The sequence below is a fragment of the Microcaecilia unicolor genome, chromosome 2, assembly GCF_901765095.1.
Source record: "Microcaecilia unicolor chromosome 2, aMicUni1.1, whole genome shotgun sequence".
NCBI classification, from domain to species: Eukaryota; Metazoa; Chordata; class Amphibia; order Gymnophiona; family Siphonopidae; genus Microcaecilia; species Microcaecilia unicolor.
The window spans coordinates 321,541,691-321,554,368 of record NC_044032.1 but is presented as its reverse complement, the minus strand read 5'-3'; the positions used below and the strand labels follow the sequence as shown (position 1 = coordinate 321,554,368).

At 43.2% G+C, this 12,678-nt stretch overlaps 1 protein-coding gene across 1 annotated transcript in view; it reads right to left on the bottom strand.

Annotated features, from left to right (window-relative positions):
* The window catches only part of SMU1 (SMU1 DNA replication regulator and spliceosomal factor), a 399,226-nt gene that overhangs the window by 374,660 nt on the left and 11,888 nt on the right, over positions 1–12,678 (bottom strand). The window contains 1 exon segment of the mRNA XM_030194333.1: positions 6,432–6,584. Coding sequence (XP_030050193.1) covers positions 6,432–6,584 — 153 coding nt within the window.

The following is a 12,678-nucleotide window of genomic DNA, read 5'->3' as shown; positions in this document are numbered from 1 at the left end:
GGTAGTGGGGTGGGGAGGGATTTACTGAGGAGTTTTATTCCATTTATAGTTGGTACATACTTACTGCTTGAGATGGGTAGTGCGCCTCATCTTTATTTTTTTTTTTTCAAATAGTCGGTGAGGCACTCATATCAGCTCTCAGTGAGATGCACCACAGTTTAGCCTTGGGTTTAGGAGATGTGGGAGGAAATGGGGTGGGGGAAGGGGGCTGACAATAGCTTGCCGGGAACTTGATGTTTATATGTTGGGCATGTTTCTCGGAGTTGGGTTTTGAACATGCTTCTGGTTTATTTATTTATTGCATTTGTATCCCACATTTTCCCACCTATTTGCAGGCTCAATGTGACTTACAATACATCATGAATGGTGGAAATATATTAGAAAATAGACATTTAGTGTAACAAAAGAATCTTGGGTAACATGATAATGAAAAAGCATGATAGTAGTATAACAAGCAGATATTATAAAACAATTCAGAATATATGTGGAGGAGTGGTGTATGTTCACATTTGTTGATCTGTGTGGTATGCCTTATTAAAGAGATGGGTCTTCAGTAGTTTGCAGAAGTTGGTTAGTTCGTAGATCGTTTTTAAGTTGCGCGGCAATGCATTCCATAACTGTGTGCTCAAGTAGGTAAAGTTTGACGCATGCATTAGTTTGTATTTTGACCTTTGCAGTTGGAGAAGTGCAGATTAATGAATGTGCGGGATGATCTTTTAGCATTTCTGGGTGGTAGGTCTATCAAGTCTGACATGTAGGCTGGTGCGTCTCCATGAATGATTTTGTGAACTAGGGAGCATATTTTGAACGTGATGCGCTCTTTAAGTGGGAGCCAGTGTAGCTTTTCTCATAGAGGTTTAGCACTTTCATATTTTGTTTTACCGAATACGAGTCTAGCTGCAGTGTTCTGGGCTGTCTGAAGTTTCTTGATTATTTGCTCTTTACAGCCGGCGTAGAGTGCGTTGCAGTAGTCTAGATGACTGAGCACCATTGATTGTACCAGGTTACGGAAGACAGTCCTTGGGAAGAAAGGTCTTACTTTTTTTTAGTTTCCACATTGAGTGGAACATCTTCTTGGTTATGTTTTTTGCGTGGCTCTCAAGTGTTAGGTGTCGATCGATGGTGACTCCAAGAATTTTTAGGGTATCCGAAATTGGAAGGTTCAGATTTGGTGTGTTAATGGTGGTGAATTTGTTCGTGTTATGTTGAGAGGTAAGTATTAGGCACTGGGTTTTTTCTGCATTAAGTTTCAGATGAAATGCATGCGCCCATGAATGCATGATATGGAGACTTTGGTTGATGTCATTGGAAATTTCCTTTAAATCTTGTTTAAATGGGATGTAGATCGTTACGTTGTCTGCGTATATGTATGGGTTGAGGTTTGGGTTTGATAACAGTTTGGCCAAGGGTATCATCATTAAGTTGAATAGTGTCGGCGAGAGGGGGGATCCCTGTGGGACTCCGCATTCAGGTATCCATTTGGCTGAAGTAGTCGAGTTAGATGTCACTTGGTATGATCGTGTGGTTAGGAATCCCTTGAACCAATTGAGAACGTTACCTCCAATTCCGAAGTACTCAAAGATACGTAGTAGTATTCTATGATCAACCATGTTGAAAGCGCTTGACATGTCAAATTGTAGGAGTAGTATGTTTTTTCCAGTTGCAATCATTTGTTTGAATTTAGTCATGAGTGTAACTAGTACTGTTTCAGTACTGTGGTTAGACCGAAATCCTGACTGGGAGTCATGGAGTATTGAGAATTTATTTAAATAGTTGAGGACTGTGTGTATATGAGAAACACTATTTTACCCTTCCGGAACTTGTTATATGTGAACCAGTACAGGGTGGGGTGGGGGTGGGGGTTTAAATGGTCAAACGTTCGATGACAGATGCTATTCTTGAATAATCTTTATCTTTGTATAAGTGTTTATTTCAAATTGCCGTCAATAAAAAAAATGTTGAAGCATTAAAAGTTGTTGTTCAACTTATAGTGTCTTTCCACTACTTAGGTGTAATTCTTGATTCCCAACTTTCTTTCCTGTCCCAAGTATCAAACATATGCAAATCTTTCTTCTTTTTTTATGTTTCAACATTTTTATTGATGATATATCAAAATAAACCACCAACAAGCTGCAGATACCACATAATTCAAAACCAAAACGTCTAAGCAGGATAATAAACATATCAACATTTTAACACTTTTCTCCAATCCCTTAATCCACCCTCCCCTCAGGTTTATAAACAGCTAGATCTATTTGCGAAAGTAACAATACCTAAAACTTATGCCATCACATTTCAAGACGATCTTATGATTTGTTAACAAAGAAGGCATACTGCATTAGAACCATACATGTTCAGCTAAGTGTCCAGACAAAAGGCTTTGTTTCTTATAGCCTCCCATCTCCCAGCAACAAACACAACCAAAATGTATGCATATAAACAAAAAATTTTCTCTTATCAAAGTTTTTTAACCCATTTCTCCACCCCATCTCCAATCCCCTATCCCCCCTTTTTCTTGAATATATCAACATTTTTACCACTTCAGCAGTAAACAAATCGTCAACCTCTGCCACATAAAGCCTACCAACAATGCTCCTTCTCTGAGCATCGACAGTAACCATCTTCACAGGTGCACACATTTCAATATTTAGCTCCTGTGTCCACCATGACCCCGGCTAACCCCACACATGGGGGGCCGCCGGGCATAGTAGTACCAAAGTTTAAGTACATAAGTAATGCCACACTGGGAAAAGACCAAGGGTCCATCAAGCCCAGCATCCTGTCCACAACAGCTGCCAATCCAGGCCAAGGGCACCTGGCAAGCTTCCCAAACGTACAGTTTATGGACTTGTCCTTTAGGAAACCGTCCAACCCCTTTTTAAACTCTGCCAAGCTAACCACCTCCACCACGTTCTCCGGCAACGAATTCCAGAGTTGAATTACGCGTTGGGTGAAGAAATTTTTTCTCCTATTTGTTTTAAATTTACTACACTATAGTTTCATCTCATGCCCCCTAGGTCCTAGTATTTTTGGAAAGTGTGAACAGGCTTCACATCCACCTGTTCCACTCCACTCATTATTTTATATACCTCTATCATGTCTCCTCTCAGCCGTCTCTTCTCCAAGCTGAAAAGCCCTAGCCTCCTTAGTCTTTCTTCATAGGGAAGTCGTCCCATCCCCGCTATCATTTTAGTCGCCCTTCGCTGCACCTTTTCCAATTCCATTATATCTTTCTTGAGATGTGGCGACCAGAATTGAACACAATACTCAAGGTGCGGTCGCACCATGGAGCGATATAACGGCATAATAACATCCTCACACCTGTTTTCCATACCTTTCCTAATAATACCCAACATTCTATTTGCTTTCCGAGCCGCAGCAGCACACTGAGCAGAAGGTTTCAGTGTATTATTGACGACGACACCCAGATCCCTTTCTTGCTCCGTAACTCCTAACGTGGAACCTTGCATGACATAGTTATAATTCGGGTTCTTTTTTCCCCACATGCATCACCTTGCACTTGCTCACATTAAACGTCTTGGTCCGTATCAAGCACTTCTTTAAGGTACCTTAAGAACTAGTTTACTTCTAAATCCCAAACCCTCCATAACTTCCCCGCCCCCTTCTTTTTTTTTTTTTTTTTTTTAATTCTTAGACAACCAAAGAGGCAGTGATCTACAGACAGGTAGAACAACAAGCAGCAGACCAACAGATATGATGATTAACAATTTATTAAATAAAAAAAACAAATACCCAAAGTGGCCACGTCTCACCCAAAGGCTGCGTCAGGGATTTAAGGAGTTTTATGAAAATTTCCCCTTTTGTAGCAATGTGCAGTTCACAGTACTTAAGTGCAAAACAACAGCTACTCAGTGCAGAGTAACAGTACCTCACCTTTCCAACTGCTGCCTTGGATGCACATTGCTACATAAGAGGAAGTTTTTATAGAACTCCTTTTAGCTTAAACCTCTGACGCAGCCTTTGGGCAAAATGTGGCCACATCCAGTATTTGGTTATTTATTAAATTGTTTATCTTCACATCTGTTGCTCTGTTTTTATTCTTAGGCAACTACATTTGGTTAGATGGTACTTTGACCACGATATACTTTCTCTTATTCTCTCTCTCTCTACTCGTCACTAGATTACATTATTGCAACATAGTTTACCTTGGATGTCCTCAGTCACATCTGAAGAAGTAGCAGTCTCTTCAGAATATCGCAATTAGGCTTTTCTATCATGCCCGACAATTTGATCTTGTTACCCCACTATTTCAAGATCACTGGCTTCCTGTCAAACAGTGCATTATATACAAAACCCTCATGCTCACTTTTAAGTCGCTCAGGATAGGCCTCCCTCTTTACGTAGCATCCCTTACAATCCCATAATCCCTGTTCATTCCCTTTGCTCTTTAAACAACCATCGCCTGGTTTTATCTGGCCCAAAGCAGACTCTTGTGGACTCAACTAGATGCCAAGCATTCATTTTTGCAGCTCCATCTCTATGAAATTTCCTAACCTTTTCAATTCAAGCAGAACAGTCCATTAAGAGTTTAAACCTGTTTTAATAACCTGGCTCTTCCAGTATTTATGCGATCATGCCTAGATAGTCTGCATTTTCATCTCATTGGGATTATGCCTTCTTTAATCCTTTCCACCCAACCCTTCCCTCCCCCCTCCTCCTACCCAATTCATAGTATTCTGCCCCGTCTAGTCTTTTGACCTCTCTGTTCTTTCTCTTTTTCCTTAGCCTGATTGATCTGTGTGCATGGAAATTATTTCTTTCCTATTAAATTTTGTAGTTCTTTTCTGTTATTATTTTTGTGATTTTAGATTGCTAACTTGCAGATCAAGATGGTTTACAAAGGCGGTATAAGAAAATGTGAATAAACTATAATTTCACCTTGTGTTGGAAGAGTTGTGTACAGATGGGGGAGAACTCTCGCCAGCAAGCTGAAACTTCAGCAAAGAAATCCTGGAAATGCATGATTTGCTTTCCCTGGTATTTCAAGGGATCTCCCCCCCCCCCCCCTCATAGCAGAGAAAATTGCAGACTTGGTCACCAGACTTTCAATAGGGAGGGGTCCAGCATAAGAAGGAAGGAAGAAAACCACAATGAATATGAAAAGAGAGGGTAGAGAGAGAACTTGAACTTTTCCAAGTATCATCTCTGCTCCAGGTCCAATTCAATTGCTTTATTCATTTGTTGTTATTATTATGGAATTTAAAACATCAAGTGACATACTCCTCTACTCAATACCCCAAAACTTCAACAAGGTCAGGAACTGCTTCAGTAAACAGTCCAGGAGCTGCATGGCCCACCCACTGCCATTCGCTGACGACAAAAAAAATACTAAGCATCTAAGGCTGCATGGTGCCCTTATGAGGTAAAGCACATAGGACTATTTTTTCTCCATCTCCATCCACTGGCTGATAGGAACAACCCTAAAGGTTCTGGACTGGTCTGGTGAGGACACTAAAGAAAACCTAAATAGTATTAGAATTGATACCAAGCTTTGTAGAACCCATATGTTAAGGAGAAGATCTTACAAGGTGCCGACTCTAAAGATATAAAAAGTGATCAACCAATACGAAGCAAAACCATTTAATAACTGTGCCTCCTAGATTTTCTAAACTTCTAATTAACATCTAAAGGTTAATCAAAAAGCTGAAGTCTAAAGCCACTATCAAAGCAGCTTTCCCTACATCAAGGTTAGATAACTGGTAAGTATACTAGTTTGCTAAGGAACATATAAGTTTCTGCTAGTTTTTAATTAAAATCACTTCACAGGATTAGCTAAAGAACAATGTAGAATAGAAAATGGGAGCTAGTTTCTGGAATTGCTACGTAGAGAGGTGTGGTAGCCGTGTTAGTCCACTCTTAAAGATCAGCCCATTATAAACCATAAAGTTGTATTTCTGTGTTTATCACTCTCCTCTCACCTACCCACACCCATCCTGTTAGACTATCAATGAAATGAAATGCTTTGATGTACCCATGCATACCTCCTACCCACCCCCACCTTGCTAGACTGTCATTGAAATGCTTTGATGCTTCACTTATATATACTATCAACTAACACATTAGCTTATTTCCGATCTGACGAAGAAGGGCAACCTTCGAAAGCTAATCAAGAAATGTATTAAGTTATGTCCAATAAAAAGGTATCATCTTATTTTCTTTTCCATGTTTTATTTTGTTTGATTTCTATGGAATTGCTACAAAACAATAGCACCATAAAGAAAACATACAATATAATAATTTATCATTATGTAATTATTTTACCATTACCATCACGGTAGCCCAACACTGAGTAGTACACTGGAACTAACTTTGCTCAAAAAAAAAAAAAAAAACACCCTAGAATATACCCCCAAAACACAAGAATGTGAAATATAATAAATCACAATACATTATCAGAAATGAATGTGTACCTCACGAGGATCAAAGTAGGACCTGGCCAAGAGATTCTCTAAGTGAATATATCTCTCTGGCTGGGTCTGTTTTAACATGATCATCGGGTCAGTCTGCCTCAAGAGGGATCTGGCAGCACCCAACTCACGAAGTTCAATCAGCTCCAAAACTACCTGCAAAAATAATGAGGCACACCATTAGAGGTTTGTAAAGCAACTTAGATCAGCGAGACCTTCTACATAAGATAACCACATTTAGGGCCCTGTTTACTAAGGTGTGCTAGTGTTTAGCAAGCGCCGACACTAGACACCCCCATATTGTCCTATGGGAGTCTCTAGAGTTAGCATGCATTAAAACCACTAGTGCACCTATACAGCAGGTTAGTAAACACAGCCCTTAAATTCATTTTGACCTTGGAGACTAGCAATATCTGTAAAATTAAAGGGAAAATTAGGTTCTTACCTTGGTAATTTTCTTTCCTTTAGTCACAGCAGATGAATCCATTAACTGATGGTTTATGTCCGCCTTCCAGCAGGTGGAGATAGAGAACACTGAAAAACCATAGTGCTCTATGGACGGCTAGCTCCATCTGCCTTCAGTATTTGAGACTTCCAAAGCAGAGTGTATCCTCAAAGTAGAATAACATGAACTTTCCTCACAGCAAACAAATGCCCTAGACCAGGAGCAATAACCACACAAAGGAGGGACGATCTCAACCTCCTGTAACAGAACTTTCCAACTTCTCCCAATGAGGGAACATGTCTGCAGGAAACAACCGAACAAATAGACAGGAAGGGATCATTGATTCATCTGCTGTGACTAAAGGAAATAAAATTACCAAGGTAAGAACCTAATTTTCCCTTCCTTGTCATCAGCAGCAGATGAATCCATTAACTGATGGGATGTACAAAAGCACTCCCTAGTTAGGGCGGGAATCTGTCACTCCCCAAGCAAGCACTTGCGCTCCACACTGCGTGTCCCGCTTCGCTGCAACATCCAGCCTGTAATGCCGGACAAAGGAGAGCTTAGAAGCCCAAGTAGCCGCACTACAGATCTCCTGAAGAAAGAGTGCTCCTGTTTCAGCCCACGAAGAGGAAATCGCTCTCGTGGAATGCCCTTTAAACGCGTCAGGCGGAGACCGTCCTGACAGCAGATACGCAGAAAAAATGACTTCCTTGAGCCAACGGGCTATAGTGGCCTTAGACGCCGGAGACCCTCTTCGAGGACCTGACAACAAGACAAAAAGGTGATCAGAGGTCCTGAAGTCATTTGACATTTGAGTCATTCCGTGTCAAGTGGACCAGGGGTCCCCACCTCACCATCTCAGATTTTGATGAAATTTGGTACATAGTTTCTTTATGATAAAAAACTAAGCTGTGCAAAAGTTTAGTTCAAAAGACTAAAAATTGGAGGTTCTAGGGGACCTCAAGTAAAGGGTTGCAAAATGTCGCCTGAGCAAAAATGACATTTTGGGACAACTTCCAGAAGCTGTAAAACTGGAAGTTTTAGTAGTACAAGGGGGATATTTGGAGAACCTGCACTACTTTTAGGGCTTAATGAACTGGCAAAATCCCATGTTCCTACTCCTCTTACTTTTTGAATGGTTTAGGCTCAAACTTTGCCAAAAAAAACGGCAAAAAACAATTTACAGCGATGTTGAGGCTGCTGTAGTTTCTAAACTAGTTCGCCTTTCAGGTTGATTTTTGGTAAGTGTACTAAATGCACGGCTGTAATGAGGCATTCCAATTTGCAGCACTTTCCTTCAAGTGGTTGAAAAATTATAAGCGTTCAAAGTTGGTATAAAAAGCATTTTTGCCCATTTTGGGTGGTGGATGCTTGGAATGCCCTCCCGTGGAAGGTGGTGGAGAGGAAAACAGTAACGGAATTCAAACATGCGTGGGATAAGCATAAAGGAATCCTGTTCAGAAGGAAGGGATCCTCAGGAGCTTAGCCTTGAATGGGTGGCAGAGACGGTTGGGAGGCGGGGCTAGTGCTGGGCAGACTTATACGGTCTGTGCCAGGGCTGGTGGTTGGGAGGCGGGGATAGTGCTGGGTAGACTTATACGGTCTGTGCCAGAGCCGGTGGTGGGAGGCGGGGCTGGTGGTTGGGAGGCGGGGATAGTGCTGGGCAGACTTATACGGTCTGTGCCCTGAAAAAGACAGGTACAAATCAAGGTAAGGTATACACAAAAAACTAGCACATATGAGTTTATCTTGTTGGGCAGACTGGGTGGACCGTGCAGGTCTTTTTCTGCCGTCATCTACTATGTTACTATGTTACTTTGATGCCCTTGATCTCCAGTGGGACAGCTTCAATATCCTTTCTTTTAGCACCATTAGAAAGAGCAGATTTCCTTCTATCAGAATATGTAGTTTTCATTTTGGAGTCTCCTCATATAAGGATTGCAAAAATGCCCTCAAATGTTTGCGGGCAGCAGCCTGTGATTTCTTCACTACACCCTTGATACAAGTGTAGTAAAAGTGATTCTTCTTTCAAAAAGCACCAATTTTTTAAAATAAAGAACACATTATGTTATAAAACTGTATTCAAGAAAACTAAAAAACAGGAATGTTTTTTAGGATGTGGAAGGATGAGGCCAGGTTTCATGACAGGTTTAAAGAAAACTGCAGTCAGTTAGGATGACCGACTTGGCCAATTATGATTGGTGGAACCTGTTGCAAGGCGCCTGAGTGTCTGTTGCTGGTGTTTCTTCACCCTTGCTACAGTTTGACCTCTTAGTGAACTGTAGGCATCAAAGTAAGCCTAGCAACAGACACTCAGGAGCCAGGAGGTACCAGAAGCATACAATTGGGCAATGAAACAAACAATTCTGCCTTGCAGGAGGGTTCACCAATCATAATTGGCCAAGTCTAACCGGCTAAAGAAGTTTTCTTTAAACATTATGTTATAAAACTGTGTTCAAGTAAACTAAAAAACAGGGTGGAAACCATTGTATACACCGACAGGCTCATTTATATTGAATTAAATGCCACAAATGAAGATATTAATCACTTTAGACTGAAGTAAAATTTTACCCATTGAAAACCTGATTGCAAGAATAAATGCGTTTGTTGAACTGATGCTAATGGTCATCAATGGATCCAGAAAGATCAGATGAATTTCCACTTTTGGCTGTTCAAGTACATCAGAGTGTCATTTACTGACATACAATAAAAATAAAGGTTTGAAATTAATTGAAGAGCTTCTGCCTGATCAACAGAAGTTGTTACAAGAGCGTTCTGGTCAACTTTTCGATGCTGGATCAACTATTTGCCTTCATCATGAATCCTTACTGTTGAAAAAGTTTGAATTTTTGCAAAGAATCTGCTGTAACCCATTTTCCAAAGGTGGTCATAATGCAAAAAGGAGCTTGAGAGTGCTGGATGACACACTAGCAGCCCAGCTAAAGGCCTTAACAAGCAAAATATTTCTGCCGGGTCAGAAACTATGTCCATCTTGTCGAAAAGACGTCAGTAACAGAGCTGCTGATTCTTTATCATCATCAACAACAGCAGATGATGAACACAGTGACATTTCTGGCAAGTTGAACACAAGTTTGACATCTCTTGGTATTTCTCCATTAAAGTTCAAAAAAGTCAGCAAGCGTGATGTACGAGGCTACACCAAGCGCAAAATCAGGCGAGTGCAAAATACTTTGAGTCATCTTGCAGTTGCTGGTGGCTTAGACCTAAATGAGTTTGAAACTCAACCTTCTACCAGTCAGAAATGTGAGAAACCCCAGCAGAGCGCCCAGGGCGATACCTGCAAGCTTCACAGAAGTGAGGTCTGGAAGAGGAGGGCCACACAGAACCCTTGGAAGAAGGCCTTGTTCTCCTGGTTTTCTATTTCTGTTGATGGCTCTCTCATTCTCCCTGTCTCTTCTGCTCGTAACCTTGGGGTCATCTTTGACTCCTCTCTCTCCTTCTCTACTCATATCCAGTAGATTGCCAAGACCTGTCGTTTCTTTCTTTACAACATCCGTAAAAATCAGCCCCTTTCTTTTTGAACACTCTACCAGAACCCTCATCCACACCCTTGTCACCTCTCGTTTAGACTACTGCAATCTGCTTCTTGCTGGCCTCCCACTTGGGTCGCTTTACTCATACTACCCTCTCCTCAAGTCGCTTCACTGGCTCCCTATCCGTTTTCGCATCCTGTTTAAACTTCTTCTACTAACCTATAAATGTATTCACTCTGCTGCTCCCCAGTATCTCTCCACACTTGTTCTTCCCTACTCCCCTTCCCGTGCACTCCAATCCATGGATAAATCCTTCTTATCTGTTCCCTTCTCCACTACTGCCAACTCCAGACTTCGTTCCTTCTGTCTCGCTGCACTCTACACCTGGAATAAACTTCCTGAGCCCCTACGTCTTGCCCCATCCTTGACCACCTTTAAATCTAGATTGAAAGCCCACCTCATTAACATTGCTTTTGACTCGTAACCACCTGTAACCTCTCACTTCTACCTACCCTCCTCTCCTCTTTCCTCTACACATTAATTGATTTGTTTGCTTTATTTTTGTCTATTAGATTGTAAGCTCTTTGAGCAGGGACTGTCTTTCTTCTATGTTTGTGCAGCGCTGCGTACGCTTTGTAGCGCTATACAAGTGCTAAATAGTAGTAGTAGTGGCCTATCCTTGGGTAAGCGCTGGGGCTTAGGGTCCCCTAGGTCTTTCACAATCTTCTCCAGCTCCTCTCCAAATAACAGGTGGCCCCGAAAGGGAAGCTTCACCAGCCTGTGCTTAGAGGCCATGTCAGCTGCCCAATGCCGTAGCCATAGAAGGCGGAGGGCCGCAACCGCCACAGACATCTGTTTAGCCGAAGCTCTGACCAGATCATAGAAGGCGTCAGCCAAAAATGACAGGGCCGACTCCATCCGCGCTGCAACCTCAGCGAGGGACTCCTCACCATCCGCAGGCTGTTTCACTGCCTGTTGTAACCAAGAAAGGCAGGCCCGGGCAGCATAGGAACTGCATATAGACACCCTTAAGGCGAGGCCCGAGGTTTCAAAAGACCGTTTCAACGCGGATTCAAGTCACCGTTCCTGTATGTCTTTCAGGGCAACCCCTCCCTCTACGGAGAGGGTGGTCTTCTTAGTCACCGCCGTGACCAAGGTGTCCACTTTAGGCACCCTCAAAGGGGCCAAGTGCTCCTCACTTAGAGGGTAAAGCTGACCCATAGCCCTGGCCACTTTCAAAGGCCCTTCGGGTTCAGACCACTGAGCTGAAATAAGCTCTAGGATGGAGTCAGGAAAGGCTCGAGCAGGCTTCTTAGTACTCGCCATCCTCGGATTACGAGAGGAGGCCTCGCCCTTGGCAGGATCATCAATCGAGAGGGCCTGCAAGGCGTCCAAAATGAACGCTGGCAGCTGATCGCGGTGGAAAATCCTCACCGCTTTGGGATCATCCAGATCCAGTGGCAAACCAGCACTGGCTCTTCAGACCAAGAGGCCCTGCCAAAACCCTCAGAATCCACACACCGTCCAACCCCGGGGGGGGGGGGGGGGGGGGGGAAGTGCGCCACTCTCCGACGGGGAACTTACCCGTCTGTGTTTTGCGTCCTTCCAACGCTCGGGGGAATCAGCCAGGCCCGGGCCAGCAACACCCGGGGGTAAACCAGGTAGCAGCGCAGTGTCAGACACATGCGGCAGAGCTCTTTTCAGCATGAAAGCTTTATGCATTAAAAGCACAAACTCCATGGAGAAAAACTCACCCTGACCCTCCGTCTCTGAATCAGGAGCTCCTCTGGTAGCCTCTAACTGAGGCGTCCCCCTGCACTCTCCGCAACAGCGAGGGTCAAGGCGTGCAGCGCTTCCAAAATGGCGCCCACTGCCAGCTCCATTGAGCGGGAAGAATCATCGCTCGCCATGCTCGTACCAGCTCTAGCGTCTAAAGAGCACGTCTTACAGAGCCCCGCTGCTGATCTACGTTTAGCACAACAGGAGCAGCATTTAACTGCTTCAGCAGCCATCGTCCGACCGGACGGAATTATATAAGTAAAATGGCGGCTTCGCACCAAAACCTACCCCGATCGGAACGGCGTCCACGGGACCTCCCCGGAGGAGCTGGGCACCACTCTCACCTCAAAAGACCGAGTCAAACGAGCTCCGGTCAAGCTGCACGTGGAAAAAAGCCTCAGAATAGCCACAAAGAACCAATGCATATTTCTTTTTTTTTTTTTTAACGCTGTGAGGAAAGTTGGAGGCAGGCAGCAACAGAGGTACTCCGGTAGGCAGGGGGAAGGGTAAGGCAGGGAAAGGGCGAACC